This window comes from Pelophylax lessonae, assembly GCF_965119305.1.
Source record: "Pelophylax lessonae genome assembly, chromosome: 1".
Classification (NCBI taxonomy): domain Eukaryota; kingdom Metazoa; phylum Chordata; class Amphibia; order Anura; family Ranidae; genus Pelophylax; species Pelophylax lessonae.
This window is the reverse complement of record NC_138768.1, coordinates 435,870,479-435,892,359: the sequence shown is the minus strand read 5'-3', so window position 1 is coordinate 435,892,359 and position 21,881 is coordinate 435,870,479. Positions and strand designations below refer to the sequence as shown.

Genomic DNA, 21,881 nt, shown 5'->3' with positions numbered 1-21,881 from the left:
GACCCCCGCCTAACCCCTTATTATCTGAAACCTCGGATTCAGACTCTGAGCCTATTTCTGCAGTTGCAGGTACTTCATCTGGTATTGGTGTCTCGTGTACTGTCTTTTCAGACAGTGAGGAGGATGTTTCGGCATCAGCCATAGCCAGAGAGGAAGCGTTGGTAAACGCACTCATGGTATCTGTTCAAGAGACCTTAAGATTACAGGTTATTCCGTCAGAAATAGATGAAACTGAAATCCCTTTTGGGACTAAAAACGCATCTAGTGGCGAAGGTTTTTTCCATTGCCCAAATGTTTTGGCAATCCAATCAAAGAAGAATGGAGTCTGCCAAAACGCATTTCTACTATTTCTAAACGCATTAACAGGCGTTATCCGTTTGAGGAAACCCTCATTAAGAAATGGACAGAACCACCTGTGGTGGATTCACCAATTGCTAGATTGAATAAAGCCACGGTTATTCCTCTAGAAGACGCTCCGTCTTTTAAAGATCCAGTGGATCGCAAGATAGAAGCTATGTCTCGCACCATGTTTACCTTGATTGGATCAGCTTTCAGACCAATAATTGCTATTGATCTGGTTTCGCAGGCTGTAACTGTATGGTCCAAGTGGTTACGCCGGGACCTAGAAGAGGTCCCTCAGGCGGTATCAGATTTGTTGGAACAGATGATACAGGGGTTACAGTTTGTGTGTGATGCGGCGTTAGACGCCACTTCATTATTGGCGCGAGCATCTGTCTCAGCGGTGGTTTTCAAGCGTACACTGTGGCTAAAAGGTTGGTTAGCCGACCAAGGTTCCAAAAAAGCATTGGCTAATTTCCCCTTTTTAGGAGAGCGTCTAATTGGAGCCAACTTAGATGAGATCATTAAGGATCTCACGGGTGGAAAGAGCACCTTTTTTCCGCAAAATTTTAAAGGTAAAGGAACTCGTCAAAGACGAGGGCCTTCTTTTTCTGCTCACAAGAGGTTTTTTTCGTCCCGCGGGTGAAAAAATGAAGTCCTCCAAAGCTCCTGCAGGAGGCGTCAGGGGTCGTTGGTCGGGCAAGCAAAAGCCCGCCCCCTCTAGACCTGAAGATAAACCGTCCAAAGCCTGAAGGTGCGCCCCCCACCCATAACTGGGGTGGGGGGACGTCTTCGCCGGTTCCCGGATCCATGGCTTTCCAGAATCCCGGACAGATGGGTTTGCGAAGTCATAAGGTCAGGGTACAAGATCGAGTTTCGATCTCTCCCACCGGCGCGATTCTTCCCTTCCAATAGCCGACTATCCCCGGATCGTTTAGACGATCTGTGGAGAGCAGTCACAGATTTACTACAACAAGGAGTGGTAGTCCACGTTCCTTGGACAGAACGCTTTCAGGGGTTTTTATTCAAACCTATTTACAATACCCAGGAAAGAGGGCAAAGTGCGTCCAATTCTGGACTTAAGGGCACTCAATTCTTTTGTCTACATAAGAAGATTCAGAATGGAGTCCATTCGCACAGTAGCAGCCTTTCTGCATCCAGGGGATGTCCTAGCGTCCATAGACATCTAGGACGCATATCTTCACATTCCCATTTTCGCAGGACATCAGCGGTTTCTACGTTTTTCCGTAGAAGAGAACCACTATCAGTTTGTGGCGTTACCTTTCGGTCTCGCCACGGCTCCGCGGGTCTTCACGAAGGTGTTGGCCCCAATGTTGGCACTTCTGCGCCAAAGAGGCATATCGATTCTAGGTTACCTAGACGATCTTCTGCTTCATGCAGAGTCTCCTCAGACCTTGCTACAAAACATAGAAATTACTATGATTTCTTTACAGGAATTCGGGTGGCTGGTGAACCAGCAAAAGTCATTTCTGGTTCCCACCCAGAGGCTCGAATATCTGGGTCTAATTCTAGACACAGTCAGGACAAGAGTTTTTCTTCCGGTAGGGAAACTCCGAAAGATTCAATCAGCAGTCCACCAACAGCTGGTCTTCCCTTCGGACTTGCATGAGGGGTCTGGGGTTGATGGTGGCTTCCTTCGAAGCAGTCCCATTTGCCCAGTCCCATACCCGAATTCTTCAGCAAAAGATTCCTCTCAGATGGAATCGGAATCCGGAATCCCTGGACAATCAGATCCGATTGAGCAAACAGACCAGAGAGTCTCTGGTCTGGTGGCTTCGGTCTCCGATGCTCAGCCAGGGAAAGTCATTTCTGCCAATATATTGGACGACAGTGACCACGGATGCCAGTCTATCCGGATGGGGAGGAATTCTCGGTCAGTTATCTGTCCAGGGACTTTGGTCCCCGGAAGAATCCAGGTTACCGATAAATGTATTGGAACTGAGAGCGATCAGACTTTGTCTGATTCACTGGACCGAGCAGCTCCAGGGCAGCCCGGTTCGGATCCAGTCGGACAACGCCACGGCCGTGGCTTATGTCAATCACCAGGGGGGCACCAAGAGTGTCCGAGCGGCCAAAGAAGTGGCTTGCATTCTTCGCTGGGCGGAACGATTTGTTCCAGCAATCTCTGCGGTGTTCATTCCGGGGGTGGAGAATTGGCAGGCAGATTATCTCAGCCGTCAGACTCTGGATCAGGGGGAATGGTCCCGCGATCCTCTAGCAGAAACCGCCCCGTGGGGGCAATACCAGCTAATGTATGCCTTCCCTCCTCTTGGGTTACTGCCAAGACTTCTTCGCAAGATAGAGGAGGAAGGAATTCCAGTAATCCTGGCAGCTCCGGACTGGCCTCGTCGAGCTTGTTACGCCGACTTGGTCAGACTGATGGCGGACGTCCCGTGGAGACTTCCTCTCAGGGAGGATCTACTGTCTCAGGGACCGATCTTCCATCCTGCTTTACGATCGCTGGTTTTAAACGGCCTGGTTATTGAGACCCAGGTGCTGAAGGACAAGGGATTGTCAGCTTCAGTTATTCCTACTCTAGTTAAAACAAGGAAAGCGACTTCCAGAAAGATTATCATCGTACATGGAAGTCTTATATTGTGTGATGTGAATCCCTTGGGTTCCATCTACATCTTTATTCGGTAGTCCGAATATTGGCATTTCTGCAACAGGGAGTTGAGCAGAAGCTGGCCTTGAGTGTTATCAAGGGTCTGGTTTCAGCATTTGCTATCTTCTTTCAGAAGCTTTTGTCTACTCATTCCTTGGTGCGGAATTTCATCCAGGGGGTGCGACACCTGGCTCTGCCAGTGCACGCGCCGTTACCATCCTGGGATCTTAATTTGGTGCTGTCGGTTCTTCAGACACCTCCCTTTGAAAATATCAGGGAGTTTCCCTTGCCTACTTTATCCCAGAAGGTGGTCTTCTTGGTGGCTATCACTTCTGCACGCAGGGTGTCAGAACTGGCTGCATTATCCTGTTGTTCCCCAGATCTGGTGGTTCATAGGGATAAGGTTGTTCTTCATCCGAATCCATCCTTCCTTCTAAGGTGGTTTCAAAGTTTCATTGAATAAGGACAGTGTATTGTCCTTCCTATGTCCTTAGCCCAATCATCCTCGAGAATTTGCATGGCATTCCGTGGATGTAGTTCGGGCGATCAGGATATACTTGAATACTACGGATTCAATTTGTAAGACGGATTCACTGTTTGTGATCACGGATGGCCCTAAGAAGGGGTTGCCTGTTCTGCTGCGACCATCTTTAGATGGATCAGACAGACGGTGGTATAGGCTTATTTTATCTAAGGGTCGGGATCCCCCGTTCCCTGTTAAGGCGCATTCTACTCGGGCGCTTAGAGTTTCCTGGACCTTCCGCCATCAGGCGTCAGTGGTTCAGGTTTTCAAGGCGACTGTTTAGTCGGTTCATACCTTTACAATATTGTATAAGGTTTATGTGATGGCATCGTCAGATGCCTCTTCTGGCTGCAAGGTTCCTGCAGGCCACTGTTTGAGGAGACTGTTGGTCTACCTCAAGGATTTGTGGGGTAGGTCTCATCTGTTTACTCGATGAGTCCTTTGATACTTCTGGTTGGCTCCGGTTGGGCCTTCTAGATTGGATTTTGATTCTGTCAATCCCACCCCTCATTTTGTGGCACTGCTTCTGGATGTCCCAGCTCTTGAGAATCAAGAAGACTACGTCTGTCAATGAGCGATAGAGAAAAATGGATTTTTGTAAGATCTTACCGTAAAATCCTTTTCTCTTAAGCTCATTGACAGACGTAGTACCCGCCCCTCTATCATTGAGTTGGGTTGGGTTAAATTCTCTGTACTGCTTTAAAACAGAACTGATTCCCTGTAGCAGAGAGAGGGAGGATATACCCTCAGGGACTGCCCCTAAGGTGGAGCCAGAACGTTTTGTCTTTCTGCCTAGTCCTACTCCTGCGGAGACAACATAACCCAGCTCTTGAGAATCAAGAAGACTACGTCTGTCAATGAGCTTAAGAGAAAAGGATTTTACGGTAAGATCTTACAAAAATCCATTTTTTCTCATTAGCACTTAGAGCAGTGTTGTGACTTCTATCAGTATCTGGTTAAAGCTTGTAGGAGAAGTTTTCATTCTTCTCTGACTGTCCTATGAGGCTGCATGACCTCTGATGACTCTCCCTGTGTCGATCACATGCACCCTCCCAGGGTGGGGGGGGGAGAACTCTAGCAATATACACCAAACGGAGCATGTGCAGAGTGCCCCCCAAGGCTCTGTTATATCAGGAGATGGATTGGGGACTGTGGAAGAAGGGGGGGGGGGATCAGAGAAGAAAGGATCAAACAGCCTTTTTGACCCCTTAGGTTCCACAGTGAGTAAAACAAGCATGCTTTACTGCATATACAGACTGATTTTACTGGTGTGGGTTTAGTAACACTTTAATAAATGATCGATGAGTCCAATTCTAAGGGGGCAAAGGGATAATGTGCATTTCAATTCTCAAGTGTCACTTTTTTTCCTTACAATTCTGTGCACGATTAGCTGCTGTAAATACGGTAGAACATTTTCTAACAGCGTGCCCTCTGAGTTCTTCATGGAGTACCATAGCAAAAAGCATAAGACCAGCCATATACGGTTTGCATTGATAGTGGGCAGGCTGAAAGTGCCAAGTTGATTGATCCAATTGGGTGCAACCAGCCTGCTGGATTCTGCTACGATTATAGCAGCTGCTAGCGTTAATCACTGTCTTCTCCAGGTGGGGACAGCTTCTCCTGCCTGCATGCGTTGACTGCAAGCCATGTATGGCCTAACCTTGGGGTTAGTTCACACTAAAACACAGTACCTGAAAGGCACATTCTGTGTGCGCGTTTCCTGCATCGCGTACAAAACACGCTGCCTTTGCAATCTGCTATGGGTGCCAGTATATTGTTAAAGGCACCCCAAACAGATTGCAAGCACTGCATTTTCTGCCATATCGCATGGTGCCACAGTATATTATGGTGTGGCACTATATTCAAAAATAGTGCGTGCCCTATTTTTTGTGTTATCCAGAGCAATTTGTGCCCCTTCTGAATGCCAAATTGCACTGCCGGGAATTGCATAGGTGATTTGGGGTTAACCAGCCCTATAATTTGAACAAAAATAGTGTACAAGCCAGCGGGTGGCTGAAGCCTGCCTTTTTATTACACAAAGCCACAGGTTTTCATTGGGCACCTTTTTATAGTCCGTACACACGATCAGAAAATCATTTGAAAAAATACCACTTTCGAATCGATCGTACGATAATCTGATAGGAAGTACACAGCTTTCGAGAGCCGTTCATGATAGTTCATTTGATATTATCCGATGGGACAAGCATGGAAATTTTTCTTGTATGATACCAGATCGTACTATTTTTTTGTTTAATCCGTACAGATTTCATCCGAAAATACAATACAAATACTCTACAACATGTTACATAATTTCCGAATTTTTATTCTTTTGTTCGAAAATTTTTGTACTTTAACCGCTTGCTGACCGCCACACGACTATTTACTGCGGCGGTCAGCCCCTCACAGGCAAAGCAACGTAGGGCTACGTCGCTAGCCTGCGAGGGTCTAGGGAGCACGTGCGCCGCCGGAGGCGCGTTCCCGCGTGGTCACGGACCCCAAAACCCCCCTGCCCCCCCCCCCCGCGTGTGTGACCGGCGGACCCGATGTCCGCCGGTCACTCGCGATCGTCCGTTAGAGCAGTAGAAATGCAGGCGGCTAATGTAAACAAAGCCACCTATCATTCTCCCCTGTGTAGGAATGGTGATCATACGGTTCTACTATGTAGGACCGTTGATCACTGTTCCTACACCTCAAGCCACAGCCAATCACAGTTAGAATCACGCCCCTAGGGACACACATATCCCCTCCCTCTCAAAGTTAACCCCTTCACTGCCAGTGTCATTTTACAGTAACACTGCATATGTATAGCACTGATTACTATAGTAATGTCACTGGTAACCCCAAAAGTGTCAAAAACGTCAGTCAAGGGTCCGATCTGTCCGCCGCAATGTCGCAGTACCGCAAAAAAATTCGCAGATCGCCGCCATTACGCGTTAAAAAAAAAAAACAACAAAAATGACAATCTTTCCCTTTGTTAGTAAACGCGATAACTTTTGCGCAAACCAATCAAAATGCGCTTTTTTTTTTTTTTTTTACCAAACATATGTAGCATAAAACAAATTGGCCGAAAATGTTAAAAAATTTTTGATTTTTACATTTTTTTTTGGGGAATTTCATATAAAAAAAAATGTGAAAAATAGTTATTTTTGCAAAATTGTCGCTTTTTTGTTTATAGCGCATGATCAAAAAATCGTACAGGTGATCAAATACCACCAAAAGAAAGCTCTGTATGTGGGGAAAAAAAGGACGTCAAATTCGTTTAGGTACAGCGTCGCACGACCGCGCAATTGTCCGTTAAAGTCACGCAGTGCCGAATCGCAAAATACCCTCTGGTCAGGAAGGGAGTAAAATCTTCCGGGGCTTAAGTGGTTAAGCTGGATACACACTATACAACTTTTGTTGGTAGATTTCCTTTAGATTTACCTTCAACTATGTAGTGTAAAGGCCTGCCTGATTGCATACAAACTGAAGTGTTTAGGTCTGACCTCATATTATATGGTTTTTGTAAATCTAAAGGAAAAAATCTAAAGAAAATTGTATAGTGTGTATTCAGCTTTAGTAACCTATTTATTTTCAATATGAAACTAGCATGCAAAAAAAAATAATAAAAAGACGGACTATCATTCATTTGATAATCTTATCGTGTGTACCAGGCATTACAACCATGTGCACTGTGCTAGCAAGCATCCTAACACCCAATTAAATCATTGGTTTACAGGTCCTTCTCAAAAAATTAGCCTATTGTGATAAAGTTCATTATTTTCTGTAATGTACTGATAAACATTAGACTTTCATATATTTTAGATTCATTACACATAACTGAAGTAGTGCAAGCCTTTTATTGTTTTAATATTGATGATTTTGGCATACAGCTCATGAAAAAACAAAATTCCTATCTCAAAAAAATAGCATATTTCATCCGACCAATAAAAGAAAAGTGTTTTTAATACAAAAAAAGTCAACCTTCAAAAAATTATGTTCAGTTATGCACTCAATACTTGGTTGGGAATCCTTTTGCAGAAATGACTGCTTCAATGCGGTGTGGCATGGAGGCAATCAGCCTGTGGCACTGCTGTGGTGTTATTGAGGCCTAGGATGCTTCGATAGCGGCCTTGAGCTCATCCAGAGTGTTGGGTCTTGCGTCTCTCAACTTTCTCTTCACAACATCCCACAGATTCTCTATGGGGTTCAGGTCAGGAGAGTTGGCAGGCCAATTGAGCACAGTAATACCATGGTCAGTAAACCATTTACCAGTGGTTTTGGCACTGTGAGCAGGTGCCAGGTCGTGCTGAAAAATGAAATCTTCATCTCCATAAAGCTTTTCAGCAGATGGAAGCACGAAGTGCTCCAAAATCTCCTGATAGCTAGCTGCATTGACCCTGCCCTTGATAAAACACAGTGGACCAACACCAGCAGCTGACTGTGGGTACTTGACACTGGACTTCAGGCATTTTGGCATTTCCCTCTCCCCAGTCTTCCTCCAGACTCTGGCGCCTTGATTTCGGAATGACATGCAAAATTTGCTTTCATCTGAAAAAAAGTACTTTGGACCACTGAGCAACAGTCCAGTGCTGCTTCTCTGTAGTCCAGGTCAGGCGCTTCTGCCGCTGTTTCTGGTTCAAAAGTGGCTTGACCTGGGAAATGCGGCACCTGTAGCCCATTTCCTGCACACGCCTGTACACGGTGGCTCTAGATGTTTCTACTCCAGACTCAGTCCACTGCTTCCGCAGGTCCCCCAAGGTCTGCAATCGGTCCTTCTCCACAATCTTCCTCAGGGTCTGGTCACCTCTTCTTGTTGTGCAGCGTTTTCTGCCACACTTTTTCCTTCCCACAGACTTCCCACTGAGGTGCCTTGATACAGCACTCTGGGAACAGCCTATTCGTTCAGAAATTTCTTTCTGTGTCTTACCCTCTTGCTTCAGGGTGTCAATGATGGCCTTCTGGACAGCAGTCAGGTCGGCAGTCTTACCCATGATTGCGGTTTTGGGGAATGAACCAGGCTGGGAGTTTTTAAAAGCCTCAGGAATCTTTTGCAGGTGTTTAGAGTTAATTAGTTGATTCAGATGATTAGGTTAATAGCTCGTTTAGAGAACCTTTTCATGATATGCTAATTTTTTGAGATAGGAATTTTGGGTTTTCATGAGCTGTATGCCAAAATCATCAATATTAAAACAATAAAAGGCTTGCACTACTTCAGTTGTGTGTAATGAATCTAAAATATATGAAAGTCTAATGTTTATCAGTACATTACAGAAAATAATGAACTTTATCACAATATGCTAATTTTTTGAGAAGGACCTGTATATGGAAGACATTGAGTACATCCACAGAATCCTTGTTTGCTCTTTTCTGTCAGCAATGGGGTCACTTTAGTTGAGTGAGAAACTGAGGGCAAAGAAAAACGCTGGAACACTAGTCAGTACCAATGTGCAAAGGTGTATTTTTATTTATTTATATTTTTTTTAAATGCAAAGTGGAATCTAATATGAAAAATTATTAAATTATTTTTTTAAATGTAAAATAAAAATTAAGATTGTGCAAAATTTTTAAAGGGTGCCTTAGAATTATTTCAGAGATCTCACCAGATAGACAATTATTTTGGAAATCATTTTTCCTCTGAAACTGCTAAGACCAGCCAACCTGTATGATGTACGGGGTAGACGGCTCACACTGACAGTCTGGGCACAGGTTCACTTTGACCCCTTTGCTGCTACCAGCGTACAGCTGCCTGATTACTTCCACACACTCACGGTACTTTTGTTTCTCCCTCTGACGTCTTATTAAAGACAACCTGACACACTATCACAGAAAAATACTATGACAGGGGACTTTTAGTCCCCTATGCGATTTTAAAAAAAAAAAAGGAAAAGTTACACCCAAGCACTTAAGCTCCCCAATCCCACTTATTTGCACATATGAGCTTAAACACATGTATTGGGGTGTCTTTCTACGAAACCGTCAATTGTGCTACACACACACCGAAGTAAGAGTAATAATTCTACGGCCATTACTCCTGGTTAACTCTAAACTGATTACCTCTAAGGGCTTTTAACGTGTCACCTATGGAAAATATAGGGTAGTTTTGAAGTAATGACCATTTAGATTTTCCCCCAAAAATTTATAATATATTGTGTATGTAAAATATAGTGCTTGATAAGCTTGCATTAAAATTACTTGACATAAATACATTTGGAACTACCACCATTATATTCTTCAGGATCCTTGGTTCTAGAAAATATATAATATTTGTGAGGGGGGGTAATCCTCGTTTAAAATGTATATATTTTTTCTACATTTTAAAAATATGGAAACGGCTCTGGCAATGAATGGGTTAAGGGCACTTAGGGAAGCAATGGAATTAAAATAGGGTATCAGTATTAATGCACACTAGGGATTAAGTAGTCAATGTTGAATTTAAATTTATGGGAAACAAATACTTGACAGTTATCTTTTTATTTATTTAAATCCCTGTGGTTTCTGATCTATCTCTCCTGCTCTTTTTTTTTTTTTCCAGTTCAGTTTGCCAATGGAACTATTCAGACTCCCAAGGATGTACATTTCACTTTATATAGAAATGAAGATGACAAAACCCCAGAAACAAAAAGGCAAAGAATTCTGGTATGGTGACATTTAACAAATGTAGCATTTTTAAAGTTAATCTGTGCTTTACCCATGCGCTACTGGGAGAGAAAGGAGGAAGTCATGTGTGGTATTGTTGAGTGCCTAAGTAGCTAATTGCCAAGCCTCAGCCCTGCCATGCTGAAGAAATAGGAGTAAGGCTTGCCATACATGTTCAATTTTCTTGTACAATTTTCTTTTAGATTTACCAAAAACCATATGAGGTCAAAACTAAACAAAACTTTCAATTGTATCCAATTAGGCAGGCCTTTGTACTACATAGTTGTATAATGTATGGCCAGCCTAAGTCACATTATCCCTATACCCAAAAGTGCCAGGTATTCACTGCCAGCAGCCCAAGAAAATGGCAAAGGAGAGAAAAAAAGGTTACCTGCCTTGTTACCCTGCATAGCGAAGCACAGGTCACTTTACGCATATTTATAGCTGACTTTTGGCCCTTCCACAATTTCTTTGATGATCAATCTGTACTTGTACTGAAGTCATTTGGCATAGTGTGAACAAAAAGTAATGTTGGGTTGTTACTGCTGTCTGAGAGCTCCTCTTGCTTACTGCCCTGATATCTACTGTTATTAGAAAAAAATTAGCGAAAACTTCCTGTTAAGATGTAAACAAAGAAACAATAAAAGCTTGACCATTCTAACTCTTCAAATCACAAGAAATTAATTTTTTTTTCTTACATGTCTTCATTAAAGGGATTTACCATATTTCTTATCTCTGTGACCACTGGAGCAGGAAGTGACAGATTTTATTCTGAACAAAGATACAGACAGCGAAAAACCCTAACAGAGGTTCTAATCCACCCTACTATATTCAAAGCTAAGGGGGAAAACATTTACCGTTCCACTTTGATTACAACTTCTATCCCAGCATTATATAGATAATTAAGGGAGGATTTGTTTAGTACTATAAATAATTCTCTTGTATAGCCTTTTGAGTAAGAAGTCAGTGCTTTGATCTGCAGTGCAACTTCCAAGTTGGCATGTGTCCTTGACCTAATTGTACCCATGGAAGAACCATGGAAGTGATCTTTCCCTTCTCCCCCTTTGTCTAACTATCTACAGGTAATAGAAGCAAGATGAGGGGGACATGCAAGTGAACGATAGCCCATATTTTGGCACTTTACAAAATTGACTGATCTTGTGTTTTTTTTTTTTTTTTTTTTTTTTTTTTCTTTTTTTTTTTTTCATTTTCTTTTTCTTCTTTTCAGGCAGCGGACACGGACCGGCTAAGTTATGTTGGAAATAATTTTTCATCTGAAACTAAGACCAGCCCCCTGTGCAAGTAAGCAAACTGTTGATATATTTGCATCTCATTACTGGTTTCAGCAAATAGTGCTATTTGTTCTTATAAGCATATTTCCCAAAATGAAATGATTCTTCAAACCAATCGCTCTATAACTGAAATAGATGGGAGTAATTGCAACAGTGTAGTTACTAGTTTCCATAGGTTTTCACAAAGAATATATTGTTGAGCATGTATTCCTTATTAAAAAAATATATATTTTTTGAATCCAACAAATAAAATCCACTTTTAATAATACACACACCATAAAAACTTTCACGTTTCACCAGCCATTATGTCACTACCACACAGTGCTGACATTTGGCCAGCAGATAGAACCATAGAGTGCAGTCAATACTAAGAATTAAAGTTCACCTTTTAGCAAAAAATTCAATTTTTTTTGTTTTGGGAGCCTTTAAAGCATTGCACCAACAATCTGCTGACTCCTGCAGAACTGTCAGTGTTTCTGTTGGCTCCTGCCTCATACGGACAAGCAGGTACTTGCTGACAGGAAGTATGAATGAACTACCACAGCACTCAACAGTCACTTGAGGGGGGGGGGGAGGGGGTGCCCTGCACGGCCATGTTATGTTCAGAATGACAGCATGCGCCCAGAGAAGATGCCCATCGTCACTGGGGAGAGGAATTGGATGCATCTCCTGGAACATGTTACATCTTCCAAAAGGTGAATTTATCCTTTAAATGTCACATCCAAATCTGCCATTTGATCATCAGATTTTTAGTGTGCAAAATCAGGAACGTTTTCTGGAGACCAAACCTTCTAAGCTTTGAATTGCTATACAAGATAAGATACAGCCATGACTGGGATTACCAAAGAGCACGCCCATCTAAACAACTACGGAAGAAAAACTTTTTTTCCCATACAACAGACTTGTAGCCAGACTCTTTTCTTTATGTACTTTCAGTACCTTTTTCTTATGTTTCCTGGTTTGTTGAGAAAAACAGCCATTCTAATAGTTATATTTGAGCCTACCTTCAAAATTTTGTAGATCTTTCCACCCAGTCCTGAGATTTACAAAACCTTACCAGGAAGCCAGCCTGATGATGTGATTATCCCTTACTGCAGTTAAGCAACATCGCTAGGTCACCTCTCAGGGCTCCAGTCTGTGATTGGACTTGAAAGAGCAGTAAGAGATGAGGTAATCTCTCTACTAACCTTCCAAATCAATTCACAGATTGCTGCTTTCTGGTGGTAGATCTGGGGAAAAAAAAGGAAGATTGAATTTTCTGCAAATTTTTAGTGTTTCCTGCAAAAAAAAAAAAAAAAAAAGTTGGTATTAGGCCTAGAAATAACTGGTGTTGAATATAACTCCATAAGGTAGTAATAATGTGCCTAATGCATGAACTTGTAGCCACCTGTGGTTTTACAGTGAAAGCAAAATGACATGTAGCTAAACCCAAACACTTAGACCAAATATTTTACTGCATGGCCCTCTACTGTCAAAACATTTTAATCTTTTTCTATCCTTGGTGCTTTCCATTAAACCATGCCTGGAGACCCAACCAAATCCACAGACCTTTCCTTTATTGTGACATTTCTTCCTCAATTTAGCTACAGCACATATGTCAAACACAAGGATCGCTGGCTGAATTGGCCTGCCAGGCCATTTCGTTTGGCCCTCGCACCCTGAGATTTTCTTGCAGCCAGAACATGGCAGAACTCCATTCCACTACCTCCAGCCCCTGCCCTTCCGCTTATCACTGTCACATGTAAACACGTAATTTGTATTAACATAAAATTTAACCGCGCTAGTGAAAATAAAATAAAAATAATAAAGTTGCAATTTCAAGTGTGATATCACCCAAAAACAATATTATAAACAAGTCGCGCTAAGTGAATGTGTATGAAATCAATCATAAATACCAAAAATACTGAACAAGAAATATAAGTGATCTGACATAAATCATTGGTATAAACCGTATATAGGTGTGAACATGATAAAGTGCTCAATGACAAATTGAATAACCAAAAAAAATAAATAATGCAATAAAGTCTCTGTTGTAGAACCAAACTGAGGATATAGAAAAAGTCCACCTCCAGTGTCTATCCACTAAACTTAATAAAAATGCATTTAAAGATGAAAGAAATCCACCATCAGTGTTAATCAACCACCAGTATATAATCTGCTTACCAGAAACTGGTATAGAATGCGCCTGTAAATCCCACAGGAGAATCACATCAACTTCGCATGGACCCAAGGAAGTGACAACCTGATATCCCCACGATGTTAGCCCCAGATCAGCTGAAATCGTTAACACGGTCACCATAAATTAGCCACCGTCATGCAATAAAAGATAAAAGCTCCATAGCATAAAATCAACGGGTAAGTTTATTGAAATTAAAGAAATACACTCACAAAATCATGCAGAGTATTGCGCTTTATACAAACAAGCTGGTCGGCTAATCCGCCCATCCTTCCTGGAACGTAGGGGTGAACGTCAGCACGCTGTGGAACGTAGGGTAACCCCTACGTTCCAGGAAGGACGGGCGGATTAGCCAACCGGCCAGCGGCTTGTTTGTTTAAATCGCAATGCTCTGCATGATTTTATGAGTGTATTTCTTTTATTTCAATAAACAGAGATGGGGGGAGAGTGGTGCAGAGATCAGGGTTCGTACGGTCATGAAAATCCTGGAAAAGTCATGGGATTTTGACATGACACTTTCCAGGCCTGGAAAAGTCCTGGAAAATGACTAAACTTACTAAGTTTTGGAAAAGTCATGGAAAAGTGTTGTGCAACTTTTTAATTTTGTCTCTGGGCCCCCTGTATTCTGTGGGAGCGGGGGACAGTAAGTGGACTATTTTCTCTGTTTTGGGTTTAGGCGGATTAATCAGCCGCAGCGCTGAAGCCTGATCACTGGTCTCTTCAATATGAATAGACCATGACAGGCTGGGAACCGTGCGGTGTATTGATTCGCTGAAACCTGAAACTGAGAAATCGTGCATTCACTGTCCCGCTCTCAGGGACGTACGGGGGGCGTGCACTGGGGGGTGTCAGGCCGACTGCTTCTCTCCCGTGCTGTGGTATGTGTTATGGAATGTAGAAGCCGACTGCCCGTACTGTGGTATGTGATATGGAATGTAAAAGCGGACTGCCCGTACTGTGGTATGTGATATGGAATGTAAAAGCCGACTGCCCATACTGTGGTATGTGATATGGAATGTAGAAGCCGACTGCCCTTACTGCGGTATGTGATATGGAATGTAAAAGCCGACTGCCCGTACTGTGGAATGTGATATGGAATGTAAAAGCCAACTGCCCATACTGTGGTATGTGCTATGGAATGTAAAAGCCGACTGCCCAAACTGTGGTATGTGCTATGGAATGCGACTGCCCGTACTGTGGTATGTGATATGGAATGTAGAAGCCGACTGCCCCTACTGTGGTATGTGTTGTGGAATGTGGTATGTGTTGTGGAATGTGGAAGCGACTGCCCCTGTTGTGGAATGTGTTGTGGAATGTGTTGTGGAATGTGTTGTGGAATGTGTTGTGGAATGTGTTGTGGAATGTGTTGTGGAATGTGTTGTGGAATGTGTTGTGGAATGTGCTGTGGAAATGGGGGGGGGGAAAAATAATTTTCTGTTTTGGTGCTCTTTTAGCCCTCCCTGCTCTTAGCCCCCTCCGTGCTCTTATTCTGGCTCCCCCAGTGCTCTCCACCCCCCTGTGCTCCCTGGCTCCCACCTCAGAGATTTCCTGTCCCCCCCCCAGACAGTGCTCTCCACTCCCCTGTGCCTTCCAACCCCCCTGCAATGCTTTCCAAACCCCCCCTTAATTCTCTCTATTCCCCCCCCCCCCATGCCCTTCAGCTCCTCCAGTGCTCTCTGCTTCCCCTGTGCTCTCCGGCCCCCCTAGTGCTCTTCTATCTTCTATCATGTCCACAGTCCCTGACTAGCTCTTGTATCATGTCCACAGTCTCTGACCATCTCCTGTATCATGTCAGCAGTCTCTGACCATCTCTTCTACCATGTCAGCAGTCTCTGACCATCTCTTCTACCATGTCAGCAGTCTCTGACCATCTCTTCTACCATGTCAGCAGTCTCTGACCATCTCTTCTACCATGTCCGCAGTCTCTGACCATCTCCTGTACCATGTCCGCAGCCTTTGAAAATCTCCTGTACCATGTCCGCAGCCTTTGACTACCTCCTGTATCATGTCCGCAGCCTTTGACCACCTCCTGTATCATGTCCGCAGCCTTTGACCACCTCCTGTATCATGTCCGCAGCCTTTGACCACCTCCTGTATCATGTCCGCAGCCTTTGACCACCTCCTGTATCATGTCCGCAGCCTTTGACCACCTCCTGTATCATGTCCGCAGCCTTTGACCACCTCCTGTATCATGTCCGCAGCCTTTGACCACCTCCTGTATCATGTCCGCAGCCTTTGACCACCTCCTGTATCATGTCCGCAGCCTTTGACCACCTCCTGTATCATGTCCGCAGCCTTTGACCACCTCCTGTACCATGTCCGCAGCCTTTGAACACCTCCTGTACCATGTCCGCAGCCTTTGAACACCTCCTGTACCATGTCCGCATCCTCTGACCACCTCCTGTATCATGTCCGCAGTCTCTAACCACCTCCTGTAACATGTCCACAGCCTTTGAAAATCTCTTCTATCATGTCTGTAATCTCTGACCATCTCTTGTCTTTTATCATGTCTGGAGAGGAGTCAAAAGTGGGAGTGCTGTCGGGATGGGGATCACAGGAGAAGTCAGACATGTGTGGACTGGGGAGAGGAAACTACAGGATAAAACCAGAGCATGGTGCACCTAAGAGGAGGTCAGTGACAGTGCTGCCCGGCCAGTCTGAGGGGGGGTCACTGATGTAAGGGGGCACTGTTATAAAGGTTCCTCCTTGTATCAGGACCCCCCCTCCCTTCCTTAGTGTATTCTCTCTGTGGAAAGTGGTCTCTGGTCACCAGAGTCCCCCCTACATCAGAGTTCTCAGCTTTTTCACCCGTGCGCCTGAAGTGACATCCGCTCCCAGCTGTGGCAGTGGTGCTTCCATCTCATCCACTGTAAAACAAGGGACCATTTTGAGTCGCGCTGTATCCAGAAACGAAACCCTAACTGCAGAGGTACTGTACACTACAAAGATTGTCATTTATTTTAGTGAAAATATGCTGGGTGTGACATGGATTTTCTTCTTATTTAACATGTATAGATAGACATTTCATGAAACTTTAGGTCATGAATATTTACGTGAAGTCATGGAAAAGTCATGGAAAAGTCATGGAATTTTCTTGGTAAAAATGTGTATGAACCCTGAGGATTAACCATAATGCTGATGCGCCCGCAATGAAATTGAGTTTGACACCCCTGAGCTACAGTGTTGTCACCCTTTTTTTTTTCGTGTACTACATGCAGATGTTCTAATGCACAGGGTGCTGGCGTGTTTGACTGTAGAAACTACAGAAAATGTAATGTTAAAGCCCAACTCCAGGCTAAATGTATATAATATATATTTTTTGTTATTTTTTATGATCCAAAGGGATAAAAAAAGAAAAAGGGGAGAAACATACATAGGAAGGGGAAATGTGTTTAAAAAAGGGATCATTATTTACTTACAATGCTCTACAAAACGCAATATTCCTTTGCAAGAGTTAAGTTCAACTTTAAACAGCAGTGCAGGTTGAAAGCTGTGGTTTACTGTATCTTGCATGTTACTTTTTTACGAAAAATTCTCAACTCTGCTTTTGTGTTTTGAATAGGCAGCTGAGACATTTTGTGTGCCATACAGTTACAAGAATGCATATATTTTCACTTCTAAAGGCAATCCCTGTTTTCATTAGACTCTGCAATAATAATTTTCACAGCCAATATTAAGGGCACACAAGAAACGTGCTAACGAATAAAAGAGACCACCTTGTTTGTTCAGCTGTCCTCCTGAGAAATTTGTAGCGGAGATGAAATAGAGTTCATATTGAGAACATTTTATCCGCTTTTAAATTTTGTTAATTTCCCAGCTTCATTTTATTAAGCCAAAAATGCTCCTCTTGTTATCTCTCATATGGTTATATCTTTAGTGCTTGGAAAACTTTGCTGCACTTTAAAGCAGAACTATTCACAAATGTATTTTGTATTTTTTGCCAACTGGCAGGCTCCTTATTGCAGAAAAGACATTCAATAAAATAAACTTGCCTGCCTGTTGGTACTTTCCTGCATAATTGTAAACAGAACAGTGCAGGAACAGCTTCGTTTCCATTTCTGGAACAGTGCCAGTGTGTCGGGATGAATCATTTCCACTCTAGCCAATCAAGGTGACTAATGAGCAGCACCCAGAAGAAACCAGACAGAGGTATTGCTGCACTTTAACCACTTCAGTACCTTCAATACTAGACCATTTATCAATTTTCAGGGCCGTGTTAGCTTGACAAAAATGGTTTCCCTTATGTTTATAAAACATGTAACAAAAACAATTGCCAGGACAGTACGAAACCACCCAGAATGATTTCTTTTCAAGTAGATGCCCCAAGTTAATCTCAATTTTTTTTTTTGCCACAATTTTTAATAAATCTTGTATTTGGGGGGGGGGGGGGGGGTTAAAATGTGGGGCTTTGTAATGGCACACTAGATGCATTGAAGGGTGTCCACCTTTTTACCTGGACAAAAAAACAATCCTTCCTAACAGCCTCCCCATTGCTGCAGTCCACTGCGCACTTATCTGCTTTTGTGTAACCTCACCTGCCGCCCATGGTTTGCCAGCATGCAATTCTATATACTTTAAACATCCATACTACACATTTGTGCAATGGCTCCCGGCCGTTGGTTACCATTGTCATGTGACAGTGCTGACCAATGAGAGTCTGCTTTTGTCTCAGACTGACGTAGGCTGTCAATGGTTGCGCTGTCACATGACTGCGCTAACCAATGGCTGGGAGTCATTGAACAGATTATGCTTCCATGGCTGTGTATGGATAGCAAGTGTATGGAATTGCACACCTGCAACCATGGGTGGCGGATGATGTTGCACAAAGGGTCAGAAGCAGCGGGGAGGCAGAAACAGGAAAGGAGGAGGGGGTAGAATGGTTGAGTCCCAAAACCTTGATAATCTGCTGCTTTCCTGATTTCGGAACTAGTGAATGAATTTGGCATTTATTTATTAGTTCCTCATTTCTCCATTGTGGAAGAGGAAGGGGTGGGCTTTCCAATGTAAACACTACACTGTTTTCGTTTGTTGTGGTCATAACAGAGATCACATGGTACATAGTTGCTTTGATCAACTCTGTACACTGTCTGTGAACTAAGCCATACAGTGTTGTTGTGGTTCACAACCATTAACAGATGCACTTGTCTAGGGTGATTTTATAAATGGCTCTACAAATATAATCCTCTCCACCTTTGTGTTAAAAAATGTGCTGTGGTTCATAAGTGGTTAATTTCCCACTGAACGTCATAGACACTTTTTTTTTTTTTTTTTTTTAGGGCCAGGGTCTAGAGTAGAAAGAAGATATTCACAGTGCTTCACTTTTTCCTCATTTTTTTATGTTACAGCCTTATTCCAAAATGGATTAAATTCAATATTTTCCTCAAAATTCTTCAAACAATACCCCATATTGACAACATGAAAGAAGTTTGTTTGGAATCTTTGCAATTTTTTTAAAAATAAAAAAAGTAAAAATCACATTTACTTTGGTATTCACAGCCTTTGCCATGACACTCAGATTTGAGCTCAAGTGCATCTTGTTTCCACTGATCATCCTTGAGATGTTTCTACAACTTGATTGGAGTCCACCTGTGGTAAATTCAATTGATTGGACATGATTTGGAAAGGTACACACCCATCTATATAAGGTCCCACAGTCAACAGTGCATGTCAGATCACAAAACAAGCCATGAAGTCCAAGGAATTCTCTGTAGGCCTCTGAGACAGGATTGTATCGGGGCACAGATCTGGGGAAAGGTACAGAAAAATTTCTGCAGCATTGAAGGTCCCAATGAGCACACTGGCCTCCATCATCCATAAGTGGAAGATGTTTGGAACCACCAGGACTCTTCCTTGCAGGCCGCCCGGCCAAACTGAGTGATCGGGAAAAGGGCCTTAGTCTGGGAGGGTCCCGATGGTCACTCTGACAGAGCTCCAGCGTTTTCCTGTGGAGAGACCAGAACTTTCCAGAGGAACAACCATCTCTGCAGCACTCCACCAATCAGGCCTGTATGGTAGAGTGGCCAGATGGAAGCCACTCCTCAGTAAAAGGCACATGGTAGCCCACCTGGAGTTTGCCAAAAGGCACCTGAAGGACTCTTGAGATCATGAAAAACAAAATTATCTGGTCTGATGAAACAAAGATTGAACTTTTTGGCCTGAATGAGTGGCTATGGGATTCTGTGAATGTCCTTGAGTGGCCCAGTCAGTGCCCAGACTTGAACCTGATTGAACATCTGTGGAGAGATCTGAAAACTGCTGTGCACCGAAGCTCCCCATCCAACCTGATGGAGCTTGAGAGGTCCTGCAAAGAAGAATGGTAGAAACTGCCCAAAAATAGGTGTGCCAAGCTTGTAGCAACATACTCAAAAAGAATTGAGGCTGTAATTGGTGCCAAAATTGCTTCAACAAAGTATTGAGCAAAGGCTGTGAATACCTATTTACATGTGATATTTTAAATTTTTTTTTTTTTTATAAACTTGCAGAAATTTCAAACAAACTTCTTTCATGTTGTCATTATGGGGTATTGTTTGTAGAATTTGTCTTTTGAGGAAAATAATGAATTTAATCCATTTTGAAATAAGGCTGTAACATAACAAAACGCGGAAAAAGTGAAGCGCTGTGAATACCTTCTGTATTGACTGTAGAAGCAGAGCCTTCCCTAAATCGTGGAACTCAGGAAATCCTCCTCAGCAGTTGGTATGTTGCTCAGACTAGAGTGTGAGCAGTGTGATTATTACAAGTAACCTGTAACGGCATCTTGCTTCATCTGGGTGGAAAAGAATTGCCTGCAGGGAGTCTCATTTCTCCCAGTACACAGTAGGGCTGCAACTAACGATTAATTTGTCTGTCGACTAATCTAACGATTATTTTATTTTATTTTTTTTGCTTAATTTAGTGTTTTTTTGATTAGCTAATTAATCCTGTAATTAATACAGACCCCTCAGTAAGCCCCCTCCCAGTACAGACCCCACAGTAAGCCCTCCCACCTAGTACAGACCACTTAGTAAGCCCCCCTCCCAGTGCAGACCCTTCAGTAAGCCCTTCCACCTAGTACAGACCCCTCAGTAAGCCCTCCCACCTAGTACAGACCACTTAGTAAGCCCCCCCTCCCAGTGCAGACCCCTCAGTAAGCCCTCCCACCTAGTACAGTATATACTAGGTGGGAGGGCTTACTGAGGGGTCTGTACTGGAAGGGGGGCTTACTAAGTGGTCTGTACTGTACAGACCACTTAGTAAGCCCCCCTCCCAGTACACTAGTACAGACCCCACAGTAAGCCCTCCCACCTAGTACAGACCACTTAGTAAGCCCCCCCTCCCAGTGCAGACCCCTCAGTAAGCCCTCCCACCTAGTACAGACCACTTAGTAAGCCCCCCCCCTCCCAGTGCAGACCCCTCAGTAAGCCCTCCCACCTAGTACAGTATGTACTAGGTGGGAGGGCTTACTGAGGGGTCTGTACTGGAAGGGGGGCTTACTAAGTGGTCTGTACTGTACAGACCACTTAGTAAGCCCCCCTCCCAGTACACTAGTACAGACCCCTCAGTAAGCCCTCCAACCTAGTACAAACCCCTTAGTAAGCCCCCCCCCCCTCCCAGTGCAGACCCCTCAGTAAGCCCTCCCACCTAGTACAGACTGTACTAGGTGGGAGGGCTTACTGGGGGGTCTGCACTGGGAGGGGGGGGGGGGCTTACTAAGGGGTTTGTACTAGGTTGGAGGGCTTACTGAGGGGTCTGTACTAGTGTACTGGGAGGGGGACTTACTAAGTGGTCTGTACTGTACAGACCACTTAGTAAGCCCCCCTCCCAGTACAGACCCCCCAGTAAGCCCTCCCACCTAGTACAGGCCATTACAAGCCGGTGTAGCGCCGCACATGTGACATCTCTAAATAGCTGGGTGATCGGGGAGGATGGCGAATGTGTTGCGGCAGAAGCTGTGGCAGTACAGGGGTGCTGGAGACGGTCAGCGCTCACCTCTTGTCTCCGACATCGGTGTGGACGGAGCCCGGCGGGGGAATTTCACCCGGCCGGCAATGTTTCAAGTGGTGCGGCGGCCGGCCAGGGGGCGTGTGACGTCACGCGTTGACGCGTCAACGCTTTTCACGCACGTCAACGATTTTTTGTAGTCGATGCGTCGTGGCAGCCCTAGTACACAGTGAATCCCAGGACTCAGGAATTCCTCTGCAGCTGTACAGTATAATTGTATGTAGTATTGCACTCTGTATGGGAATGCATTCCTGTTTTTTTTAGCGACACAATTGATTTGCTGTTTTCCTTATTGTATTAGATGCTGATGTCTGCTGTATTATCTAC

The 21,881-nt window shown here is 43.8% G+C and overlaps 1 protein-coding gene across 1 annotated transcript in view; it reads left to right on the top strand.

The window, feature by feature from the left end:
* POLR1E (RNA polymerase I subunit E) overlaps positions 1 to 21,881 on the top strand; it is an 88,460-nt gene that overhangs the window by 2,521 nt on the left and 64,058 nt on the right. Inside the window, exons 2-3 of the mRNA XM_082265268.1 lie at positions 10,003 to 10,106; positions 11,335 to 11,408. Coding sequence (XP_082121394.1) covers positions 10,003 to 10,106; positions 11,335 to 11,408 — 178 coding nt within the window. The remainder of the gene's footprint in view (positions 1 to 10,002; positions 10,107 to 11,334; positions 11,409 to 21,881) is intronic.